The 27,091-nt window shown below is 47.6% G+C and overlaps 1 protein-coding gene across 1 annotated transcript in view; it reads left to right on the top strand.

The window, feature by feature from the left end:
* The window catches only part of LOC116952745 (uncharacterized), a 114,330-nt gene that overhangs the window by 37,049 nt on the left and 50,190 nt on the right, over nucleotides 1-27,091 (top strand). The window contains exons 2-6 of the mRNA XM_032972354.2: nucleotides 1,725-4,734; nucleotides 6,375-6,466; nucleotides 14,617-14,698; nucleotides 16,622-16,747; nucleotides 23,615-23,723. Coding sequence (XP_032828245.2) covers nucleotides 1,761-4,734; nucleotides 6,375-6,466; nucleotides 14,617-14,698; nucleotides 16,622-16,747; nucleotides 23,615-23,723 — 3,383 coding nt within the window. The 5' untranslated portion in view covers nucleotides 1,725-1,760. The remainder of the gene's footprint in view (nucleotides 1-1,724; nucleotides 4,735-6,374; nucleotides 6,467-14,616; nucleotides 14,699-16,621; nucleotides 16,748-23,614; nucleotides 23,724-27,091) is intronic.

The following is a 27,091-nucleotide window of genomic DNA, read 5'->3' as shown; positions in this document are numbered from 1 at the left end:
TGTAGATTTATCATTTCAAATTGTACGGTAAAAGAGCCTCAAGCTGCTGTGCTAGTGTTTGTAATTTCTGTTCATTGCGAGCCTGGGGTAACAGAGAATCAGGAATTCACCATGACCCGATTGATTAATGAAAAGTTCTCACTGTGTTGCGTGCTGAATTAATGCGTCACAGTCACGATCAATCCTCGTATTTCCTCCAGTGCCCCGTGTTATTGCCGAATGATGAACAATGCCTGCAGGGGGTAAAACTCTCTTCTCGGATGGCAGCTCCTGACAGGTGCTGCATCCTCACAACCCGCCCCCATGCCCTCCGCAATCGTAACAGCCCCTGCAGATTTGGTTTATCCTTGATTACGCTTTGACGTAGTGCTGCAGTTGCCATCTCGTGTTTCTTCCCCGCCTTAGCTCAGGAGGTGATTTTTTTCCACCGCAGTGACCGAGCTGCACTGCCGACGGGCACACGCAATTACCAAGTCTAGATTCGTTGTGTGATGAACCCCGCTGACCTCTCCCTTGACCCTGCTTGCCCCCCCCCCACCCAGAAACCAGATTTTTAGATGTCTCGTGAGGTCAGAGCTTTAGCGGTTGGCTCTGGCTCGGCCCCGCAAATAGCCGATGGAAAAAGCAAGCGCCCATACCCTGAAGGTGCGGGCGGCTGGCGCGGCTCGTTGACGTGCGGCCAAAACAGCCCCCCCCCCCCCCATGACCGCCGCCAGCGGTGAAGGGTAGGCCTCATCCAGCAGTGGATCGATCAGTGGGGCTATATTATTAAGAGGCCCATTGAGACAGTGCTTCTCTGTTTGAAAGAAGACGTTAGATAAGAGCCGTACATGCAACAATAATAATAGAGTAGATAATCGATTATCCGGCAGCTTCGGGTGGCGCCGGATTTTCAAAAACGCCGGATAATCACATCATCATTATTTAAAATAGCTTATTTTTGCACTACTGTATGACGTTTTGTTTTTTTAGTGTTTAAATTTTGACCATATGAAATTGGCATAAATAAACACACGAATAGACGAATAAATATCCTACTTTAAAAAAGTTACTCTATTTACTGTACCGTACTTACCATTAAAAATTCAAAGACTCTGCATGGGATGATGTACATACTTCCGGTATTTTCATTAAGTTGTTGTATGTAGCGTATAATGTATTGTATATAATATTAAACACTGAAATCAAGCGTGGCTAGCTTTTCTGTCACGCACATGGTGCTTGCCGATAACCGGATTGGAGTGGTTTTGACGATTTCTCCGGATCGGCCCGGGATTGCTGGATAATGTTGGATAATCGCGTGGTGCCGGATAATTATCAATGATCGACTGTAATGGTAATAATGCGCTTCACTCCCACTTTAGGTACGAGGTCATTTCCTCGCTGATTTGATCTACTTGCCGTGGCTTGTTGTTGGGAGCGTATACTGGGCATAATCTTTGACTTGTTAGTGTCTAGAGAACTTGATGAAATCTTTAACCGGAACCTTTTTCGCGTGTGACACCCGGAGAGACTACAATCTGACAATGCCACTCCTCCGTGATTACTCTTCCTCTTTTATTGGAGGAAAAAAACACCGTTTCCCCAATTTAGAAATGTGGCATTCTCTCCTTTCCTTGTCGTGTGGCCCGATCACCAACGATGCCTTCCGTAGCACACATCAAAACCGGGGGGGGGGGGGGGTGGGGTTGCTAAATCTGATTCTCTCCGTTCTACTGTTTCAGATCCAACTTCGAGATGATGTAGCCGACGGCAGACCGATGAAGCGGACACTGCCCACGCCTCCCGCACATGCCCCCTGCACAGCTTCGTCGTCCGCCCGTGCCCCCGCACCGCTCAAGCTCAGTGGCAAGGCGGCGGTGCCAATGGCGGGAGCCGCACGGGACTTGCGCAGAGCGCACGAGGGCACGAGCATCTCGCGAGCCCCGAGCGGCGGCAGCAACTGCGGCGGCGGGGGTGGCGGTGGCAGCGGCATGGTGTTCCAGCCGAGGCCAAAGGACGCCGAAGTCCGGCAGGGCACCGCACGCGGACAGCTGAGTCAGGACATCGAGCGGGAGCTGGAGCTAGTGGAGCAGGAGTCGGCCAAGCTGCGTGAGCAGCAGGCGCGCCTCGATGAGGAGGAGCGCGAGATCGACGCCAAGCTGCGCCACCTTGAGATGGGCATGCTGAGACGCAAAGAGGCGCTCGTCAGGGACAGGGAGAAGAGGAAGATGGACTTCCTGCGGGAGGCCGGCGGCCACAGCCGCGACTGCCTATCGGACGGCGAGGCGCGCGTTGGTCAGGCAAAGTCAGCGGGAAGCGGGCAGCACTCGGAGAGAGCGAGGACGGTGCCGGAAGAGGTTTCCCTCGGCGGGCACGACGGGGCCACTCGAGGCAGCAAGACGGACGATCGGCTGCTCCTGCTGCAGCAGCAGCAGCAGCAGCAGGACTCTTGTGTCGCGGATGCACATTACAAAGCACAATCTTCTTGCTACACGGCCGAGGCCATGCAGTGTTGCAAACCGTACGGTGAATATTCGGAGAGCAGCCACCGCAGTACTGCACATTTTCAGCACGTGTTCAGCCCAGTGGAATTCCCGACAAGGGACAGCAAGCATGACGGGTACATGACAGACAGCCAGGGCATCATTGATTCTCAATCATCTAGTTTGTTAAACAAAGATGATGGATCTGCAAATAAAACACCTGCAATGTTCATTCCCATGACCAGTTCTCCATCAGACTACCACAAGCACAGCTACTTGTCTGCATCGGACCATGCATTAGTCCCTAACAATATTGGTGCGTCCAGGTCTGAAAGTCAAGAACTTAGTGACAGATTTTCTGTCTCACCAGGATGTCAGTCCACCCAAATCTCATCATATCAACAGTACAGTCATAAACAACTGCAGTTCCATTCTCAAAAGCCTATCAATGGGCAAATGTCCAGCATGGAGCCCAAACTATTGACAAATTACGAGGTCATTGAAAGCCACGATCCCCTCATGATGTCCCCGACATCGACAGATAGCCTGGGCGAGAGCGTCGACATGAGGCTGCCTCTCGATGATCGAGGCAGCATCGTGGGCAGTCCCTTATCGAGCATTTCAGCAGAATCGTTTTACACGGACCTGGATCAGCAGGTGCCACGCAATTATGTCCTCATAGATGACATCAGTGAGTTGACTGGAGGAGGCTTTCTCGTGGATGGAATGGACGTTCAGAATTCAGACGGCGCTTACAGCAGGAGTCTACCCAGCGCGACCGAATTAAATGATTTTGTGGGATCCTCAAGCCAAGGAAGAGCTCATTCCCGGTACAACAAAAAACCCGACAAGGCCAACGACTTTATCGCAATCCCCGTGGCAACTAGAGCCCACCCGTTTCGGAGTTTGTCCGATGAGGCGTCCGTAGATCCGCTTGAAAAACAAATGAAAAGGCAAATGCAGCAAGGTTTTCGCAGGGGGTCTGAGTCGTTAGATCACGTGGTGAGTCCTTTGATGTTTGACCTTAATGATAATAAGTACAGGAATGCATCAAGATCTGACAAATACAGTATGAGTCGAATAACTTTGGAGAAAGAGGCAGCAAAGCAGCTAACACCACCGTATATATCAAGCCAAAGCAAAAGCAGAAAACCAGATCTAGACGGCAGGATTTTTAAGTTCCCATCACTGGACAAAAGTGAGGATGTTGAGAAGGATTTTTTGGCTTATAAGAATTCTTCCTCCAAAATGGAAAGCTCTGTTGTATTGAGGGAAAAACGATTGCAGGGTGGGGATACATCTGCAAATTTTAGGCAAAGTATTAAGTCTCAGCAGAGCTTCCACGGGCTGCCACACATGAAAACAAGTGACATTTGCATTCCCAGAGGAATTGGCTCCAGGCCAAGATCGTCTTCTGTGTCTGGACTGGACGGCATTACCTCCAGGATGTCGGGTCTGTACGACCTTGAGTACAAGCGATCGCGACCGTGCTCCGTGTACAACATGGAGATGAACAGGTCAGTTTCACCCACCCCGTACAGCGTGAACCGGTCCAGACCGACCTCGGTGTACGGAGTTGACGAGGCCCGGGCGAGGCCATCCTCTGCCACCGACTTCAACAGGAGCAGGTCCTTCTCGATAACAGGACCGTCCAACGGCCGGGCGCAGCCATCTCTCATGCCTACGCCCGAGAGCAGCAGGTTGCGGCCCTCCTCCGTGTACGGCGCGGAAGAGCCCAAAGCGAGGCCGCCGCCAGATTGCGGCATAACGAGCAGCCGCTCGTGCTCCTTCTCGGCCTACAGGTCCGTGATGAGCCGAACGCGCTCCTCTTCGTTCTCCGGCTTGGACGTCCGGAGGTCCAGGCCATCGACCGTGTACGACTTGGACTTCTCGGCCTCGAAGCAGAATTGCCAGGGAGGTGGGGGCCAGCCGGGGGACGGCCCGTGCGGTCCCTTCAACGCGGGCGTCAAGATGAGGTCGAAGCCGTCCAGCTTGCCCATCTCGCAGGGTGCCCGGCGGCTGTCGCTGACCGAGCAGAACTCCGACGAGGACGAGAGCCCACTGAGCCCCGTGGTGCAGCCCATGGGCATGGCCCGCGCCGCCGCGGGGCCCCTCCCGCCCATCTCCGCCGACTCCAGGGAGCAGTTCGGCTCGTGCCACTCCCTGCCCGAGGCCGACCGGCACGCCAAGGACCTGCACCGCCGCAGCCTGGACTGCGGCTTCACGCGCATGGTGGACAACCTGAACCACGCGCTCGCAGAGAACGACGGTATACACCCGCGCGGTCTCCCCCCCCCCCCACCCACGTCTTGCTGCTATTCACTAGGGAATGAGCGTTTTTAGGCGAGCGCATGTAGATTAGAAAAAAAACGGGCTGCTCGTATCTTTTAATTGGTCTATGTCCAAAGCTGGTCTGTAATTGAAACTGTTGTGTTCAACGATAAGCATCGGTATATATGTTTTTATTTCCTTGCTGTTTTATTAGAACACGCAGGGCGGGTACATTTTTAATATTTTAGATGATAACAGGAGACCGCTGAATAACTTACAGCCGGAGACAATTAACAGAAATGAGCCAACTTGAGCGAAATACATTACCAGGGACACACAACTTCGGTGTAGCTCTGATGGAATTCCAGCCTAAAGAGATATTCGTATGAATGTTTGAAGAAAGGGGAGGTAACAATAATGATATCAGGCTGCCTATTGGAGTAAGTAATGTCATCTACACGGGTCCAGCTGTGGTAATATTATTATTATTGACGTCTCCATCCAGAGGTTAGCGGAGAATGGCAGATGATCATGATTAGCAACATAGCAGCACTAAATTAATCTGATTCAATATAGATCTAAAGTTTTCGTGACTACCTTTGGTTCTTTCGGTAAAGTCACAAGGGTATAAATAAATTAAATTAAATCACAATGTTTCGGAAGCAATACAAGCGTCTTTGAGGGCTGCTTCCGAAACGTCGTGATTTTATTTATTTTATTTTATACCTATGTGACTTTACCGAAAGAACCAAAGAGTAAAGTAGACAACTTGCAACAAATATCTAAAGAAAACAAAGACAAAGATCCCCCGTTTAGCCTTAACAGACTGTTGGGGCAAGTGCTGTTAGTGAGCATCTATGAAGGCCGGCACGGCACACGAGGGTGTGGGTGGCCAACACCACGCCCGGCCGCCTTTGTCTCCCTAGTGGTAATGTTTACTACCCACCACACCAGATACTCATTGGAGGTTGAGTCGACCTAGGGGAGGCCCATGACCGGTTCAGATAATCGTCACTGGTGTTGGCCATGAGCCGGAATCGAACTCGGGTTTCTGCCAGTTTCGTAGCGCAGCGTGGCTAGACCGCTACGCTGCCGCTCCTCACAATCTGAACACAAATAACAAATTACAACCAAGGCATAAAGAAACCTTGCATGCACACAATGACACTGATTGCTGCAATAGAGTGGTGAATATTTTTTCACAAGAAGTCAACACCCACAGTGGCTATGTGCCTACCTGAGGCACAATGCAGGCAGCGGTGGTCAGACTCTACCAATGACTCCTGACAAGGAATAGAATGGCAAATAGTTGTCTCGTTGTTCCTGATGCTGTGTAAAATAGCGTGGCCCACAATTTTTACTCTTTTGAGTTGGTGGTCCGAAATAAAAAGGGCTGTGTGCATTCTACCACACGAAGTGTGGTGCTGCCATGTCACATACACAATCAAGCGGTAATCATCACATCATTGTAAAAGTATATTTTGCGGCAACCCTACTGTTACATTCACCAGGCGGGCTGTGTATGTGTTTGCAATGGTTTTGATTTATTTTCCTGTTACGTAGGTCATGTAAACGCACATTCTTGCTTACCCGCCGCATCTGTCTTTCTTTAAAGATGTTTTGTCTGCAATTTTGCAGTGTGCTACTCAAGGCACGGAGATGCCAAGAAGATGGATAGGTCCCAGGATGGTGGCTTCCAAAGCAGCAGCGGCGATCACCACCAGCGCCAGGTACAGCTCCGAATAAGCATTTGTATCCGCTTGCACTGCAATAGTGGGTTAAAAAAATAATTACAACAGCAGGATGCTGTGCGTATTGAAATGGACCGATAATAATCCACCCTTTTGCCCTTTTAGACCCTTCAAAGGGTAATTCATTTATGATTCGTTTCCAGTGGCTGTCTCTTATTACTGCTGAAATCTGTTTTATTGCGGTCCCAGTAACCCCAACTTTGAATCCGAGCGTTGTAACCAAATCCCAACATTGGCCCAATTGAACACATAGGCTTTCGCGAACAATATTATCCATAATAGAGGTTTTTTTGGGGTTAGATAAATGTGTTGTTTAACCTGCCACCATCCGACAAAGCCAATTAGTAAGGTTTGTCACGTAAACAAAACATGCTAATTAAAATTTTATTTTACCAGGTAGGGCCAACTGTGCTTCTGATAAAGAGCTATATAGCAGCTCAGTGGGCCTTACCTAGTAAAATTAAAAAAGCATTGTTTAGTTTGATTGGCAGGTCACGTGGTGAGGTAATGTGTGGGTACCCCCTGCCTCTTCCAAGATTCCCGGCCAGCGTTGAAAGAGTTGGTACAGAAAACTCTCTAAATGGACATGTCTCAAAGCCACACTCTCGAACGGTTGCTCTTCCGCGAACAGTGGCACGAGATCGCAGTCGCAGGGCCTGCACAGGTACCGATATGTCACCGTTTTGGTAACGTTTTGGGGTTTTTTTGGGCAACGTGTGCCGACTGGCTCCATTGTCGAAAAAGATTGCTTCGGCTATTTTATTCAGTCGTTTGCGTTGAAGATCTAAATCTGGCCCAAAATGCATTAAATATTTAAAGACGCAATGTGTAATCAGAGGGAACAAACGTGGTGCAATACAAGTCATTCTTGGAATTTAATTAACTGCTGAAATGAATGCCCTGTTACTACATAGGCTCAGTGTGCACTTGCTACCACGTGGTTATATGTTCAGTTTTATTAGAAATTTTACAAAGGCCTCCAGAATTGTACAAATTTTCAACTGTGTTGGCAACTGACCGTGGAATATAAGAATACGTTGCTAAAGCAGTTTTGTTTTTTACTACTTAAAGTGTGGTGGCATATGCCTGTAATCCAGCACCCTTGGAGACATAGGTTTGTCGATCATATTAATTGTAAAGCTCTCAAACCTTTACTGGGGTTTGGAGGTGGCCAGGAGATAGCAGTACAGCAAGTGGATTCATGAGCCCACATTGAGTAGTATCACCCTGTATGCATTTCTCCAATTTTCTGTCACATACAAAACTTTCCGATACTGAATTGGCCAAACATATTTTTTCGTCAGATTGTCCATAACAATACCTCTGGCTGCCGATCTGTCAGTGTTGACTCGTCGTATGCGTACTGTAGGTATTCTCCCGGGTTCTCTTTGAGCACTCAAGCACTGGGTCAGCTCAAATGTAGAACTTGGAAACAATACAAACAATACAATATTATTGTGTTATTTTATTTGATCAATTTATTATTTTATTATCATTCTACGTGACTTTACCGAAAGAACCAAAGAAGATGAATACAAACTTATTTGTTGGAGACTTAAGGCCATCGGTGCATACTGCCTGCTCATGACGTAAAGTTAATTAAAAATAAAATTTAAAATGAACGAGCGCACAAAGGATGGAAAGTTACAGGAAACACACATTCAATTTATCTCATGAAAAAAAAAACCCACACAAGGTCTATGGAAAGCACAATACATTTGCATTCAGTATATATATTTAAACGTATTTTCACTTTTTAATGATAAGTGTGGTGACTTAAGGAGGCGTTCAACGAACTTAGCACGTGACAAACCGGTCAGAATTGGCCTAATGGAGTGGTTCAAGTTGTCACTTCATTTGTGCTGGCCAGGTGGCCCACGAGAGCTCATAGCTTGTCAGCAAATGAGGCGTGGCGTTCTTGCGATGGAATCTGGGAAGTCGGCCATGAAATGTAGTGATTTGCTCTTCTCAGCTTCATTCAGCTGTCACTACACACACACGCCAAAGAAACCCACACACACTGAATTTAATTATATTTGTCTTCACTTAATTTGGTTGATCTGTAGCAAACACACTTTGCAGGGCATTTAAAATGTATGGCTAGTCTGGAGAAGAGGTTGCATGACTTTTTTCCAAGTATTAAATTACCGTCAAATTTCTCGATTGGAATCACACACAGCAGCAATCGTCCCCCCCCCCCCCCCAACCACGTCCACCCCTTACTGGCAGCATATTGATGCCCGTTTGCAGCTCCAGGTCCTGAGTCACCTTGTGCCACACAGGGACAGCTGCCATTGGGAGGGGGGGGGGTGGGAGGGGGGCTGCCCCATTTAAATGTGTTGAGGTGATGTGATGGCTGAGATGTAAAGCTTTTTAAGACGTCCCTGGTGTATCGGATGCCATATCCAACACAAATCACGATCATTATTACGAAGCGACCACAAACGTAGACCTGTACCTTTGTAGTCGGTCTCCCCTGTCCCCCTCTCCTCCCGTCATGAATCCTTTCGAAGTGGGGGGGGGGGGACAGGTCAGCTAAATGGACAACAACAATAAAAATAAGAAAGTTCGGAGACGATGAGTAGAGACTGCGCTGTGTTCTGTCTTCTGGAGAAGTGGGGCGACTCAACAACAGTTGGCACCAGGCAGGGGATGGTGGAATTTTGACTTGAAACTTTCGTGACTGCAGGAATTCATATTCTTGGTTCTTTCGGTAACGTCACGTAGATATTAAAAATTTTAAAAAAATATATTTTACATTTTAATGAAACAGATAAATAATTTAATCTTAATTGTGACACGGCAAAATTTTATAAAAAAAGTTATCTTCAGAAGGGCAATTGCGGATCTGCAATCGTGATCAGAGACAGACACCCTCCACGTCACAACGCCAGGGCCATTGTTTTGCCACAAGGTGATGATGCACCGCTGGCTCACCGTGAAGGGTTCCGAATGGAATTTTTTTCTAACGCGACACCAGTCACACACAATCGTAAGGTTAAACGTTAAAAAAATAAATGAAATGGCACTTGTCGAAGAAGGTAAAAAGTAATTTAATTTTGAGGATTAATTGAAAGACGTGCAGCGCTGATATGCCGTACACCCGCTCGGTTTGATTAGTTTTGCCTAACGATCGTGAAGTTTCTGTATATGGCTGCTGTGAAATTACATGAAAGATTTTCAACAAATTTTGGAGATTCCTTTGACTCTTGAACTCACAATTAACCCAAAAATGTTTGACGATTTTAATAATTCACGCTAGTGGAGCGAACATTCTTTATTTTCTTGCTGGTGTTGCATTGAAATATTTTTTGCTGTTGCATGATCACGGCTGTATAGATAAAAAAAAATCCACTGTGATAGAATTGACTTAACACGAATGTTCAAACGATCCTGGTTTCCTTTGGACGTCAAACTGTAAATCACACCGAGCCCGAATGTGAAGTAGTCATGGATAGCTTCAGCACTTTCCTCTGATGGCGAACTGTGCCCCAGGAGATGAAGCTTGCAGGTTCTTTAAAAAAAAAACTTCCATTATTCACTCAAAAGATTAATGTGTTTGTAGAGCAGAATCAATACCCGAGCTCTCCTACGAGAGCTGTAGTCTTATAGCACTTTTGTGTTGTTCTGCAACATTCTTTCAAACTATGCAATCCTGGGATATTTTTGTCAGATATCTCCAGCCCTGGAAATTTACGGCATCCATGCAGTGTTTGTCCACTGCCTGATTCAAGCTGACATCCTGTCCAGCCGAGGCAAAAAACCCCATCAACCACGGTGGGCCGATTGTAAAGTCCCCCCAAGTGTGGGCCCTGCTGCGCATTAGGCGCCTTTCGAGCAAAACCATCGCAAGCCGAGCGATGACGACGCAATGGATGTCACATCGCTGAGGCGCGAGGTAATACATTGTAAAGCCGTCAGCCCTGCATTGTCTTGCTCGAGCCACTGGGACTCGGCTGGAGGGAGCTCTAAGAGTACCCCTACTCGTTTGTATTTCTGTCCCGACCCTTCTACGCTGGCCAGACGTCTTGGAAAAAGTTGGAGTTACCCCCACCCCACCCCCACTTTACGTGAATTTAAAAGTCTGAAAGTGCGAGTCCTGTCGACCAACTGCGGTGTATCCATTTATATATTTTTGTAATAATCAGCTTTCGCCACGAACGCCGTCTCTCCTCAGCCAATCAGGAGGCCTCGAGTTGTCGCCTCGTTTAGATGCAGCCATGACCAATTTGCATGATGAAAGCTGAATACATTCACCTTTCTCTACCTTGGAAGAGGCAATTAAACACCTGGGGAAAAAATGGGTGCATGCTTTAAACCAATTACGATTTATACGCAATTTATATACTACGCTTGCAAAGTATAATATGTACACCGTTTAACATGAAAGCCATGCTGGGTTTCTTGTTATGTTTTGCTGTGGCAGAAATCTGCGTGAAGCTAAAACAAATATGAATATTTAAAACCCAACATCAGGGATCTTTATTTGTCATCGTGTGATGTAATGTCATGTCGTGAACACCGCGTAAGCGGGCAAAGTGTATGAGAGTGCGATGTACAGTTCGGTGACCTGTACAGTCCCTACAAAAAACGATATCAGCACCACGTCACCTTTCAGCAAGCTGACATGACGTTGCTCAGCATAGTGCACGGGAATTCTTACGTTGCTCTTGTCTTTCGGGTCGGGGTAAAAACGTAGAATATATATATTTTTAGGCCTTTGCTTCATAATTCACAGTAAATGTTTTTGTATTAGATTGCATGAGTATAAATGTGTCGTCACCACCCGACGCAACCTTTATTTTGAATAAATATTGGTCGTCAAAGCCTAATTTTTAAGCTAGCTTAATAACCTGTTCTTCTCTTCTCCGCCATGTCCAGCGATTTAATGAGGCAAGAACATCGGCAAAATACATCGACGTCGCAAAATAGCGATCGCACTATCATTATTTTCGCAGGAAAGCCACAGAGGGGTGTGGATAGCGTGAGTAGCAGATACACGGGTGGCGGACCAGTGGCGCGTCTAGTACCAGGTGCCAATTTCCAGCAAGCAAAGTGAAAGTTGACGGGATTTCCCGCTCAAATGGGCGTTGAAGGGTGGAAATTCCACTTTTCTATGGCAACGGGATGAGCCTATGTCTAGAACAACCGCTGTTGAAAGCCCCACCATGTGATACTTATTTTATCCACCGCAGAGATGATAAGGCTGAGTCAACCCCCACCCAGGATATGAAGTTGCAACGTACGGATTGAAAACGACACTATTTTTTATTTTACCAGATAAGGCCCACTGAGCTATTTAGATATTTTTCAGAAGCAACCTGGCCACAAATGAAAGCTCAATTAAGTGTCTTATCACGTGTAAATTTCGAGCAGCCAAATCCTCTAAACGTGTGATGTTGATTCTAAATTTGGACTGAAAGATCCACGCGACTACGAGGACAGAGAACATGACCTGCATACCAAGCGATGGAGTTAACATCTCACCACCACGGCACTGGATTGCGAGTTGGCTCGCTGTACCGCTGAGCCATAATAACAAAAGGACGATGATATAATTTGTATAGACGTGGCACATTGTCTCCTGTTGTAGACACGTGACGATGTTACCTGTCTGAACTGTTTGGTGCGGTTCTTCATCGTCTCGTCGTCTGTTCAGAGAAGATGTGCTAAGACAAGCGAAAAAAAATCGGATGCTTCATTATTTTTGACAATCTCCTCGCTGGAAAGGGGCAAAGCTAGGATGCATGCTGGCACTGCATCCCGTCTGCTCATCATTCCGCAGGGCACAGCGCCCTGGCAATGATTGTCTGCCTGCCGATGTGAGTGTGTTGCTAAAATATCGTTTTCCCGTTTAACGCCCCCCCCCCCACCGCGCGCGATGAATGCACGCATTCAATTGATGATGTTGGCGTCGCTGCTAATGGGATTTAATATCGTTTGCCCAAGTCGCTTGCAAGTTAAATTCCCTGGGAACGATTTTAACATTTGGGAGTAAAATTCTGGCATGACATGATTGGCAAAAAAACCCCGTCGTTGTTTTTAAATCACTGCCGCACAGTTTGTACTTGTGCGCGCGAGCCTGAGTGCGGCTGTTCATACGTGGGCGACGGTAATGGGACAAAGGACAGCATGTCCCACCAATTTGAAAAAAAAAAAACACATTCCCATCCTTAGTACCGTGTTGACAGAGTAGCTTTCATTTATTTTTTCAAACAGCAGACGATTCGTTGGTTGCTCTGCTCCACCAACGCATGTCTTGTGCCGAGCGAATACCTTCTCTCATGCGTCGTCTCTCGCCGTCAGGCTTTTTGCCAGTGCAGCTCTGAATCTTTGGAACTCTTTGCCCCTGTTTTGCTAATAAGACAAATCAGAATCGTTAGAGATATTTAAGATCTGTCTTGAAAACTCACCTCCTTAAACTGGGCATTTATACCCCCCTCCCCCTCTAGCTGTTTACCCCGCAGGGTCTGTTGGGTATGTTTATTTCCTGCTTTCCATACACGGTGGCGCATCGGGATCCATGCATGAAATGCACCTTACAGATGTAAATTATTTTATTATTATTGATGTACAGTAGAACAACAACAAAGTTTTACTTGACGAGGCTTTGTTTCTGCAGAACAGTTTCTGCAAAAATCTGAATGAGGATCTTTATTTATCCTGGAGAAATCCGACGAGTTATAAAGCTCTTTTTCACTGGCGTCTAGGAGGGGCACGGGGTCAGAACGTTACAACAACAGACAACACAAAAAAACACTACAGGAGTAGAACGTATAGGAAAGGTAAGCAAAAAATGAAAATAAATCAACTCAAACTAAACTTTTTTTTTATTTTACCAGGTAAGGCCCCACTGAGCTACACAGCTCTTTTTCAGAAGCGACCTCGCCACAAATGATAGCTCATCGAAGTGGCTTATCACGTGCACATTTATAGACAGCCAAATTAATCAACGTGTTTTGCGTTTACCGTCTGGTACAGATCATGCAAAAGGGCACATCCTGTTAAAGGAACGTTTAGTTTCGGCCGCTTCATAATTCCGCTGTAAATTAAATGAGCCAGGTACTGACATCGACGGGACGCTGACATGGTATACTGGTTTGATCGCTGGACATGCAACCCAGAAGTCGCCGGTTCGAACTCCTCCCGTGGTAGTTGGAACGATGGTAAAGTTTCTTAACCCCCAACAACGTTAAAGAGGACAGCATGGTTAGTTGCTTGGCAGGTGAATTAGAGCCTCTATCAGTAGGGAGTGATCTCGGTTCGCCCAATTAAGTAATTTGGCGTCGGACGCCGCCATACGTTTCCTACTCGTTCTTCTAAAGACGTCAGGGTATACTATTTGGTTCTATTGGGTAAAGTCACGTAGGTGAACATAAAATAACAAAAAATCACGACGTTTCGGCCACAACACAAGCGGCCTTCATCAGGTGAAGGGACCAGACTGTCTGGAGGACAGCGCTGGAGTGGAAGAAGCCACGCTTAGATCACGACCTTTAAGCTGTGTGAGAAGAAAAAGACCACGCGCCTTGACAAAGAAGACACAGCAGCAGAAGTGAGTTCACCTGATGAAGGCTGCTTGTGTTGTGGCCGAAACGTCGTGATTTTTTGTTATTTTATTTTCACCTACGTGACTTTACCCAATAGAACCAAAGAGTATGGATCCTAGCAGTCACGAAAGCTTTAAATCTAGAACGTCAGGGTATCTCTAACGGTCACTGCGAAGCAGATTGCGTGTAGTTGGTCAATCTTTTTTAATGCACCGCAGTCTTGCATGTATGTACGTTGAACTTCTGCAGCACCGTACGTAGCCCACCGTGCTAATCGGAGGCGCCGACCAGGGCGGATGCTGGGTTAGAACCGCGTGGCGGCAAATGCACTACCGCTCGGCCACGTCGGCACTGCACCGCCCGCGTGTACGCGTCTCTTTCTGTTGGTGCCTACGGTGACGCTGCCCGCTCCTCGACAACACACGTACGTACGCATGTTGAACTTCTTTCACGCCGTACGTAGCCAACCGCACTAATGGCAGGTGCGGGCTACACCTGTGCGTGAATCGCGTGTGCTGTGCGTGAGTTGTGCGCTCCTCCGTCTTTTTGCGTCTCGTTCTCCTGCCCCGCTGCCTGCAGTTTCCCGAACGGTTGCAGAAGTACGACTTCCCCCATTCCCGGATTCGGCTCTCGCAGGACTCCCAGGAGCGCAGCGTCTCAGGTCAGCCGCCGTTCCTCTCCCTCAAGAGGCGGACAGATCTGGTCGTGACGCACAGGGCCGTGTTCACGTGGGGGGGTGTGATATTAAGCACGCCGTCGTCGCTGCAGCTCCCTCATGTGGGGGGGGGGGGGGCATCGGCGTGCTTGTCCGCCAATGCATCTGGCCTCGCCAAAAATTTTTACGTGGGCGTCGTGAGCGGCGACGACGACGTGGAAGTTTGCCTCCGCGCGCCGATTCAGTCGGTCCCTGTGCAGCGAGTGGTGCGGTTCGCGTGGTTCGTGCGTTCTCCCACTGCTGTGTGATTTCTTCGCTGCCAATAGCAGGTGCGGAATGCGTGAGAACAGTTTGAAACGTGCAGGAGACCGCGCACGCTGTCACCTCCACTCAGCTCGCCATTAGTTCCCGTCGCTGGCGATGTTGGTTCATTATTTAAAATGCTTTTTTGAATCCAAGAAGCTGGCGGGAGCAGGTGCGTATTTAGTCAGCCGCGATGATTTAATGCGTCCGCGATCTCATAGCAAGACTTGTGAAAATTACATTTCTCAAATAACGGTGATTGAAATTCTAAAATATGGCGAGAGGCATCATATATTTATTTTCCCTTCTCTACTGGAGGTTTCCATATTTTTACACAGAATCACTCGATGCTTTACCATTAAGTTTGCGTATAAAGAGCAGCGTCCTGGTACCGAGATAATTGTTCTGGTGCCTTTAATGCCCACAAGAGTTCGTGGCCAGTTCTCTTGCTGCAATGTTAGTTTGTATTTTAACACGTAGGTTTATTATCCATCATAGATGTGTTTTTAAACCAGCCACCACCCGTAACAGCGAATTAGTAAGGTTTGTCACGTAAACAAAACACGACAATTTGTTACGAGTTCAGGACACTGAACAAGTAAAAGCAATTGTAGATGTTGTGGGTTTACTCTCCAACACACCGATGTGCTGTACTAGTAACGAATTGGCACGTTCTGTTTACGTGACAAACATTACTAATTGGCTGTGTCGGGTGGTGGCAGGTTCAACGACACATTTATGTTTACACGATCTAACCCAAAACCCTCTATTGTTATTTTTCATGTCGGAATGTTCAAATAGGCAAACAGTGAAGCTCATAGCCACAAAAAGCAATCGTGTGATCACTTTGAAACTCGTTTGTTGCGATATTACCTTGGCATTCCCCTCTTTGTGTTATATGCTTTCATACTTTAGTTCTTCCTGAAATAAGCCAAAACATATGAATATATTTGATCGTGGCCAGTCGTGTAGTGGTTAGCACACCGCGGTGAATTCACAGCCACAGCGATATTTGAACTCTTCCTGAAACCATTTTCTGCAACCAGCACCGACCAGTGTAGTGAAGTATGGTTAAACACTCTCTTGCCCAACACGGTGTGGGAAGGCTAACAGTGAATTGAAAACAGGGCTCTCCATTATTCTTATTATCTGCACACGTTGTAAATCAGACGTTGTTTTGCACTATTGTTTCCTCTCTCCACTTTGGTAAAGGCAAAAAAAGGTCACTCATGCTTGTCTCTTGAGTTGTCACCCGGTTAAACAAAATTAAAATGGAAACTTGAAACACGTTTCCCCGGGGTTCACGAACGCTCGTACCCCGACTCTTCGCCGATTTAACGCGCCAGCCAGTGCCCTTGCCGATGGCAGTTCTCAGCAGCTGGCACAACGCAAACAGACATTGAGGGCCGCGTGGCTGCCTTGTTTGTTTCTGGGTGTCACTGGGCGTTGTTCGTTACGATTACCGATGCTTGGCTCCACACGTTGGAAAGCAAATTCGGCCAGAACCGAAACGCCAGACATCGTGCCGAACGCACCACCACCGACCCACCACCGACCCATCCACCACGGCACAAGCCGAAACCGCTTCGAGGGAGCTGTACTTTTGAGCTGCATTTGTGGCTGCAGGGAACGGGTTTGGCGTGCGTATCGTGGGTGGAAAGGAGATCCCCGGAACTTGCGGCCAAACAGGAGCCTACATCGGCAGCATCCTGCAGGGGGGAGCTGCTGAGAAGACAGGCCAGCTAATGGAAGGTGAGAGATGCGGAGTGACTCAACCACTGGAGATGATCATCATTTGTTTTTCTTTTTCAGATCGTCGTGGAGGTATGCAACGTAAGACGTTTGTTTTAACTCCAAAGCCACCTCCGGCCGTCCGACGGAGCCCATCGTAAATTAAAGTTGCCACGTGGGCAAGATGTGCCAGCTGATTTGGTTTTTCAGCAAACCCAGGGGGGGGGACGTTGAAAAGCAGGTCGCAGAATTTTGTTGCTGTGCAAAACTGGTGGCACGAGCGTTCATGGGGAAAATAAGAGGTGTGTATATATGACTACTGTGCATATATATGTATTCATTGAGGCAATGTGTGTCGGCCCAATACATCACGTTGTGACGCACGTACCGCACACCGTCCATACAAGCCAACCCGCTTATGAAAAGCGTGGGATAGAAAGATGGGGAAAGGGCTGCGCTGCCACAAAGCATACGGAGTCCCACCGAAGGGAGAAAGGGTGACACTTATTTTTAAGTAAGGGAGGAAGGGATGACAAGGAGGAGAGAGCGATACAACCGAAACACAGCTGACATGAAGAAAAGAAAAACAAAAGAGGCGTCCTAAACGGGCATTTTTTCTCTCCACCCCTCCGAATCCGGTTCCCCGTCTAATCTGCAGTGGTTATGCCCCTTGACCTCGGTGCATATATGTATATTTTTTTTCAAGTGAAAAGAAAGTCAGTCTTAGCCGGAGGGGAAAGAGGAAGGGCTGACACCTGAACAGTGAATAGGAAAAGGGGGCATGTACGCGCGATCCAGAAGCAATTTTACCAGCGTTGGAAAACATTGGTGACAATATCTGTGTGACATGTGGGGCCACGGGCAAGGTTTTCTTGAAGAAACGATAGTGTCACGTGTTACGACACATTTGCAATTAACGGGCTCTGGCATTTACTGTGCACAAGCGGGCCACGACCTTCACCAGGACAAGCAGATTTAGAAACGAACGAACGAATACTGCCTGTTCCTATAAACTCCCAGGGCGTTGTACAAAACACCGACCTGCAAACCTCACGATGCAAGTCAGGGAAAACATACCTGGCGAGAAAAGGCCTGAAATAGAAGTGAACAGGTAAAGGTACGGCCCTGCGACAATTTACTTGTGCCACTGCTGGTGGAAGATCCTCCACTTGACGGAGCTCTAGAGAAACTCTTCAGCAGGCATGTGGGCCAACTATTCGGAGTACCCACACTTAGTGTCCACCACACGCGACCTGCCGGTCGACTTACGCTGGTGAGTACCCAGTTGTACTGCTGTGCATGGGTGGCAGCTTGCCGTGGGATTGGTTGGGTTGCCGGCGAAGTGGCGACATGCCAACTAAGCTGTCAATCAGCGGTGGGGGCGGGGGCGATATCCACATCGATTAATCTCCAGTGAGTGAGGAAGCCAGTGAGCCCCCTCCACTCCCCCCCCCCCCTGTCAGGAATGACACGCAAATGCCACGTGCCCGACCGCGTGTGCCATTGTTCGCGTTGTGACCTCGGTTGAACACAAATCCCACTCGGTAATTTACCCAGAGGAGGTGCATTTTTACCCACCCAGAAAAACGTCTATTTTTATCCTTTGTAAATTGTAAAAGTTCAGGCCCAGCAATGCCCAGCTCGTGCCACTGCTAGCAGAAGGACGATACACTAAATGGAGTTATAGAGAACCCTGTTACGCACTGGCCATCCTCCTTTAAACTTATTGTGCTACACATTTTATATGGCGTGCCCTTGACCATAACATGAGGTAATCCGGTAGTATTTCATATTTGTTCAACAGGCACCTCTGATTAACACACCGCACCTCCCAATTAGCACGGTTGGCGACGTATTGTGCGAAAGAAGTTCAACATACAAACATGCAGCCAATTGGCATCGAGTTTGCTTGCTTACAAAACGTGGCCTGACAATATTGTTCCGGAAAACCGATCAAGAGGCTGGTGGATTAAAATACGTTGCTCCCAGCACAGGGGTCAAAATGTCGGACCGTGGTGCCGAACAACACGCCGTACAAACGTGACAACGATACGGGAGAGCTACTCGTCACTCTCGCTTGATCTCCTGTGTCTGCAGAGCAGGAATGCGAACAAAAATTTTGAATCGCAATGTTCCGTCATTATTCGGCCAGGCATGCAGGGAGCCGATGCAATTACGGTGCAGGAACGCGCTGTTCACTCCGCCAATTGTGACGGCGCACAACGATTTGATCTGTGTTGCCACGGGCTTGCGGTGCCAGTGCTGGAGTACCATTGAATGTAGTTTCTATCAAGGCTGTGATATACTGGTATACTTAAGCACTGAATATATTGCTCTGTCAATTTCTATACATTTCCTGTAACGTGACCAAGCACGTGGGGTGCTTATTTTATCCCCCTTGCCGCACGCGAGCTGCATTTGGTTCATTTCAGCTGCTTACGAAAATGACGCCCGTGAACAATGTGACCCGGCTATTGTTGTTTGGACATTTTCGGCTGGAAATGTATTTGTTTTTCCGTCAACTCCCATGTACGGCCCGTTTGTGCACAGTCCACCGCTGGACGAGGTTCCTCCAGCCACCGTGCGGGGGCCGTGAGAGCTATTTGACCATACTTCATCACGCCGGTCGATGCATGGTTGGCAAAGGTGGGAGGACTGCAGCGCAACGTTGGGTTTTTTGCCGCGCTGCCGTCTGTCGCCCACGGCGCCCACTGTAGCACGTGTCTGTGATGCAGACACGTGCTGCATTTATGTTGCGTCCTTCCCCCATCAGTCAGAAAACATTTTTTTTATTTTCTATAATGCACTGATCCACGGCACCTGTTGTAGGGGTGACACTGGAAGACCAAACAGAGTGAGTACACCGAAGGTGACTATTAACGACGGACTTATTCATGATTCTTCAAAATGTGAATAATCATGAATAAGTGAACGATAAAGTGGTCTCATGAAACTGTCTTAGCAGCGAAAAGACTGTCAAAACCGGTCCAGAGTGTTACTCGTCTTGAATCAATGCTGCTGACATTTTGCATTCCCAGGAAGCCGTGCGGCTGCTTGGTTATTTGAGAAATATATATTTTTTGTTATGTGGAGAGACGGATATGCGAAGGGGACGTCGTCCGCTTTTTTATTGCATCATTTGTATTCTCCACAGCGGCCCTAATGATTACGTGGAGAATGAAAAGTATTGGATCAATGTGCGGAGCCTTTTTTAATCCGGTTATATCACCTGCTGTAGCAATTAGGTCAGAAAACGTGGGCATGGTCAACGAAAATTCGGCTTGAAGAGATGAATGTTGGGAGAGACAGACAGAAATTGTGAAAGGGAGAGAAATATTTGCTGTGTCTACGCCTCGGTTGTGGAATTCCCGAACGCTGGAAATTAATGTACCCGATAATGTGGATACTTTTAAGTATTTATACTGTTAAGTCTCGTCTAAAAACCAGATATTCTTAAGGCCGTTATTTTCTATTTAGCTTCTCCTTCTCTCCTGGCCTTTCCTTATTCTTGCGAAGCGCCCTGAGACATCAGTGTAAGACGTCGAACAAATAAATGTAAATGATTATTATTTAGATGAGGGAACAAACACAAATTGGAGACATTTACTTTTAAGGGGAAAAGACACGTGGGGGCTTGGCCAGGATGATGGCGCGTGGACAACACTGTTGATGCGGCGTCAGTCAGAAGGGGAGAAGCAGTGGCCAGGAGGACGACCGTCGTTGAGATGGAGCCATGAGATTCGCTCGTTCGCACGAGCGAGACGGATTCTGGCATCGCGTTAACACGAGGGACGATGGCGGTGTTGGCGAGGCCTTCATCCAGCTGTGGATAGATAATGACCAGTGGCGGCAGCAGCAGGAGTGGATGATGAGGTGGGTAGGAGGGAGGGGGGAGTGGAGGGGGGAGAAGGAGTCAAGGTCCCCCCCCCTCCCACCCAAAGCTGCCCCACAACGCTGCCCTTCTCCGCCAAGGCTGATGATGATCTTAGAGCAGTGGTGGTTCTTTACCTGGGGTGCACGCGCACCCTGGGGGTGTGTGACATGGCCAGACTTTTTCGGAAGGTAAATAATCGAAAGACAAATTAAGCACTGGCATATAAGTACAACTACTACTTTGTTTCATCAACCCCCAATGTATTTATTGACATGATAATGTTTCTACGATTGAGAACCAAAGGGGTGCAAGGCTGCAGTAGAGGTTAAGAACCACTGTCTTACTCTTTGGTTCTTTAGGTAAAGTCACGTAGAAATAAAATAAATAAAATAATTGAGTACGACGTTTTGATTGCAACACAAGCAACCGTCATCAGGTAGAACTAAATTTGGGAGAGAGACAAAACACAGACACAGAGACACACAGACAGACACACAAGCAGAGAGAGAGACAACACTGAGACACAGAGAGAGACACACAGAGACACACAAGCAGAGAGAGACAACACAGAGACACAGAGAGAGAGAGACAACACAGAGCTACACAGAGAGAGAGACAACACAGAGACACACAGAGAGAGACACAACGTAGACACACAGACACACAAGCAGAGAGAGAGAGAGAGACAACACTGAGACACAGAGAGAGACACACAGAGACACACAAGCAGAGAGAGAGAGAACACAGAGACACAGAGAGAGAGAGAGAGACAACACAGAGACACACAGAGAGAGACAACACAGAGACACACAGAGAGAGACAACATAGAGACACACAGAGAGACACACACAACGTAGACACACAGAGAGCCAATGTCTCTGTGTCGAACCGTTTTTATTTCAAACGTCTACCGAAATGGGTAAGCGGCTGTGTAGTCGGGAAGATTCCGTCGCATAACGGTCAGGACACGGGAACTGCAATTGAGATTCGATCTCCCGGTGCGGCAGAGTTGAAACAATGGGAGAGGATCATTTATTTATTTATTAAATCCCCTCCCCGCCTCTTTCCACACGGGAGTCTTAATGAGTGCACTCCGGTGAAGTGTCTGGTGCGCCCTAAAGTGTGGGTACTCTTTTTTCCAAGACGTACGTACGTTTAGCTTCTTTCACACCGTACGTTGCCAACCGTTGCTAATCGGAGGCGCGAAGAGTAGGTCACAATAAAGGAAGAGTAGGCCAAAATAGTTTGGGCTCTCCAGAGCTTCCTGTAGCGGAGACCCTTCCGTCAGCAGCGAAATGACCCATCAAGTGCAGGGCTGCGACTTTACCCCTTTTACCGCCTCGTAATTTGTGACTTTACCGAAAAAAACAAAGACTATGACTGCGTAGTTGTTTTATTTTTAATCTGCCAACTTTGTAGTCTGGGGCCCTAACCTTTCCAACACTGAGGCCCGACTGTTTAGGAGACAGCGGGGGGGGAGAGGGCGATATCCACATATCCACATCGATTGATCTGCAGTGAGTCAGGAGCCGGTGAGCCCCCTCTACCCCCCCCCCCCGTAAGCCGCACGATGCGCCATGGCATTTCTGTTGTCTAAGTTCCCACCAAGCCCTGGCTATAGCGCGGAGACAATAACGAGAAAGAAAACACAAAAACAACAACAACAACAACAGGCCAGCGTGCACGTGCACAAGTGTTTTGTGCGTGTTTAGTTTGCTGTCCTCCCGCCGCACCTCCGATTAGCACGGTTGGCTACGTACTGTGCGAAAGAAGTTCAACAAACACACATAATCCATAACAGTTTTTTGGGGGGGAGTTAGATCGTATAAATATGAATGTGTCGTTAAATCCGCCACCACCCGACACAGCCAAATTAGTAACCTTTGTCACGTAAATAAAACATGGCAAATCGTTACTATACAGCACACCGGTGTGTTGGAGAGTAAACCCACAACATTTACAATACAAGTACCATGACGTTTAGCCAGTAATTACAACCAGCATCATCAGGTGACAGCCAGAGTTGTGGATAAATCCTCCTGCTTCGGTCTCAAATAGAGCGATACATGTGATGTCGTCACTTGTGAGCCAATCAGGTGCGAAGACCAGAGGTGTCAATATATTCATATGAATTTAAATGGATCCCTATTATTGGTTGGGTTATTCATACATACATACGTGTTCTGAAAACCGAATCGTCCCTGTGTGCTTTACACTCGCACAAAGAGTTGTTGCCGCACGCGGTGAATGTAATTGGAGAAGTCTGCGAAGAAAAAAAATGTGCAAAGTGCCTGGCACGGCAAGGATGTTGTTGCAGCACACGCTGGATATTTCAGTGGCGTTCCCACCGTGTTCACAATGAATTCGCGACCCCACGTTCTCAAGAGTTGTCCCGGCCAGTTGTGGATACTGCACTGAATTTTAAGCGTACAAGGTGAATGCTCCAACTTTGAATAATGCTGGAAGGATTACTTTAGAAAAGTAACGAGGTTTGCTAATTCCTTAAGCTTTTTGAAGTTAACTACTCAATGTAATTCTACGCACGTTATCTTCAACACATAATGTACTGGATTACCTGATGATGTTTATAAAACTAACATACAATAGTATGATTGTGTGTGTCGGTGTTTTGTGGGGTCAGTGGTGGCAGTGCGGTGCAGCGGTCGGCGTGCCTCGCCACGAAGCTGCGGGGTTCAATTCCCAGCCAGGGCTAACATCAGAGGGGTGCGTTCATTGGGCAGAGCACTCCAGAGCGCTTTTCAATTGAACGACCTGTTAGCTATACCGCACAACCGTGAGAACTTACACTGTGGTATTCATCGACGAATTGATGCATCGGTGCATGGCTGCTAACTGTGAATGAATACGATTCTGATTCCTGGGGAGCAGCGGTTAGCACATTGCGCTAAGGACCCAGCCGCCCGGGTTCGATTCCAGCTGAAGATTATGTTGAACTTCTTTCGCACCGTACGTAGCCAACCGTGCTAATCGGAGGTGCTCCGTGGCTGTGGCAGGGATGCAGGTGCTGGAGTGGAATGGCATGCCGCTGATGGGGAGGACCTATGAGGAGGTGCAGCACATCGTCGCTCAGCAGGACGAGGACCTGGAGCTGTGCGTTCGACTGTGAGTGATTATGTGTGTGTGTCTGTTGTTGGCATAAGTGGTGTATCTGTCAGTCATCTCAGTCAATCAACAAAAGGCACCTGGGTCTATCCCAGGACTTGCTAGCAGCAAGCCGCGACACTTCACGTGGCCTCAAAGTGCACCTAGTCTGGCACAAGCGCCATGGTGACGTCACCACCACTTAGTGACAAATGGTGGCTGTTGTTTGTGTTGAATCCTACTGGACATCTGTGAAAAAGAGCTTTATAGCTCGTCAGATTCCTCTAGCATAAATAAAGATTGTCATTCCTGGGGAGCGGTCGAGCAGCGGTGAGCGCGTTGCGCTAAGGACCCAGCCACCAGCGTTCGATTCCCGCTCACGACCAACACCAGTGAAGATTATCTAAGCCGGTCTTGGGCCTCGCCTCGGTCGACTCAGCCTCAAATTAGTATCTCAACTGGTCTATACTTGGGAACAGCAGGGCGCTGGTGGTGGCTACACTGCTGCACATTGGCTGCCAGTAGTGACCCAGCGCTGTGGAGGCAGCAGCAGCGAGGGTTGGTGGATCGTTGCACAGATGTTGCAAAATTCCCTTCCTGTGGGCGTCGATGACGTGCAATACCCTGGTTTACCAGAAGGTGGCGCAGCAAAACGCAGACATCATCTTTCCCTTCTCAGTGGAATAGAGTGTTACCCCCTCGCACGTGGGTGGGTGTGTGTTTGCTCCGGGTACCCCTGGTTTCCTCTTGCGCGTATTAACACTCATGGATTGGCTAAAAACGTCGGACTGTGTGTGCACCTCCACATGTGTTGCCTGCGTAGCGTTGTGAGATGCTGTTTACGTGAACGACGCTTTACAAAAGCACCGGTTATGCTGTTGTCATTAACCACGTTAGATCGCAAGTGGCTACCTGGGTTGTAACTCAGACTCTCAGCTGTGTGACTTGATCCCTCAACCAATCGGTCACCTTCGTAAAAATTATTTTTTTACTTGTGATACATTGTGCCTTGATCTTTAAAATATAAAGTATTTTGCATTCTACAACAAGTATCTCCCCCGAGGCCGATTGTACGATTAGACGGATCAAACGAGATGAAGAATGAAAATAAAGCTAAAAAACCATGGCAAAAAATATGAATATCAATCCTTGAATCAGCATTGTGACCCCCCGAATAATGACATTTCACAAAATTAGCCGAATCGTTCTGCATTAGTGAACCATAAATGCCGAGCTAAAAAAATAACTCTCCAGCTGGGCATTGGGGTGATTGATATGAGATGAGACACAAGGCACTCTTGAAACGCCGGGACATTCAAGCCACCCAATAAATACAAATCCCTATTCCTTATCCACGTGAATAGAGTAAAACTACTCTTGTAAATCTGGACGGAAATGTTGTGGCCACGTAAATGTTGCGTGAGGTTTCTCTCCAACGCGCCACCGGTGGTGCTACTGCTAAAAACGGTGATAAATTCGGGCACGTTAGATTCACGCGACAGCTTCTAGTAATCGGCTCAGTCGGGTGAAGGAGGGTTTTACGGCACACATTTTTGCACGAAGAGCTAACCCAAAAGAAACCAATTACGGATCAAAACTGCTGCTGATCCATCTCGCCTTTATTAGTAAATCCTCTTATCCGTGTGGGGGCCAAGCAATGCCTGCCGCAGCATGAGACAGCAGATTACAAATTGACTGGCGAAAAATCGTAAAATAATCACAAAGCGCATGCTGAATGACGTGCTGTGTGCTTGTTTTTAAAATAGTCGCCGTTCCGTGCCCGCAGATCATCCTACTGCATGCCCCTTCACGTCACACAGCTATTATTAATAGGATCAAGCCATCCACTGTGGTTGCGAGGAGTCCTAGGTGCGCGATTGGGTTGTAACTTCTACTAAAGAACAGGACGTTGAGTCTTCAGAACATGTGTTTTTGTAGCCCGTCGTCTTCAGAAGCTTGACTCTTTACGCGAGAGGCAGCAATTTCTCTTCGACTCCGGGGTTGGCTGATCATTTATTTATTTAAAGATCGCAATGTTCTGGCGAGCGCGCTCACTCTCTCATTGTCGGTCATCCCGTCCTTTGCTCGAGTGGCTTTTTGACAACGGAAAAACAAACGCTAAGCCTGCTTTTTAAAAAGGGCGCACCGTTAGTTGGTGTCGTGCATCCAGCAGTGGATTGACAAAACGGCTGAGCATAAAGGCTTTTATCCTTGATAGTGTTGTGGTACAATGTCTTTGTTTGTACACTATTAACTGAAAACTAAAATATAATACAGGATGGCTCAAAATCAGGACGCATTCGGTTATTTCGACTGTTTTTAACACTGCCATTACCACATTTTTCGTGTTTATTCATTTAATTAATATTTGATCTATTGTCCTTATTAATATTTATTTTTCTTCCTCCCAAGGGGTCCTCTCAAATCTGTCGTTAACAAAACTTGACCTAGAACCCTGAATGATTGAGACGAAATATAACTGATGAATCTTCAAAGATCACACCTGTAATCTTAAAAAAAAACAGTTTTTTATATATAAAAAAAATCTTTACATTTATTTCAAAAGATAATTAACGTTCATGGGAGTCAGTTTGAACATTTAAGTAAAATAATAACCCTATGTCTGACTTTTGGGCTGCCCTCTTCTGCCGAGCCCATCCTACCCCCGAGCCCACCCTACCCCTTAGCCCATCCTACTCCCTATCCCACCCTACCCCTTAGCCCATCCTACCCCCTATCCCACCCTACCCCTTAGCCCATCCTACCCCCTATCCCACCCTACCCCTTAGCCCATCCTACTCCCTAGCCAATCCTACTCCCTATCCCATCCTACCCCCGAGCCCATCCTACCCCCTAGCCCATCCTACCCCCTATCCCACCCTACCCCTTAGCCCATCCTACCCCTTAGCCCATCCTACTCCCTAGCCAATCCTACCCCTTAGCCCATCCTACTCCCTAGCCAATCCTACTCCTTAGCCCATCCTACTCCCTATCCCACCCTACTCCTTAGCCCATCCTACTCCTTAGCCCATCCTACCCCCTAGCCTATCCTACTCCCAAACCCATCCTATTCCCTAGCACCATCTCAGCTACGCCTAGGCCTACCCCAACCCCTCCTGAACCTCTGCCGCCTGTCATCCATACCATCACCATGACTACATAACCACTATTAATAACCACACTCTTTATCTCAATCACTAATAATCTTACGTATAAAATGATAATTGCTGTAAAGCAGCTTCGGAATACGGCGCTGCTGTATACATCTAACATACAAGATAAGCTGCACGGTGTGTGTAAATAACTTTGCATATTTCTCAAAGGCGCCCTACAAGGGCAGGCGTATGAACATAAAGTAGCACATTCAGACAAAACAAAATAACAAAACG

The sequence above is a fragment of the Petromyzon marinus genome, chromosome 48 (assembly GCF_048934315.1).
Source record: "Petromyzon marinus isolate PM22_M1 ecotype Great Lakes invasive population chromosome 48, UKy_Petmar_22M1.pri1.0, whole genome shotgun sequence".
NCBI classification, from domain to species: Eukaryota; Metazoa; Chordata; class Hyperoartia; order Petromyzontiformes; family Petromyzontidae; genus Petromyzon; species Petromyzon marinus.
This window is presented reverse-complemented; position numbering and strand designations above follow the sequence as displayed.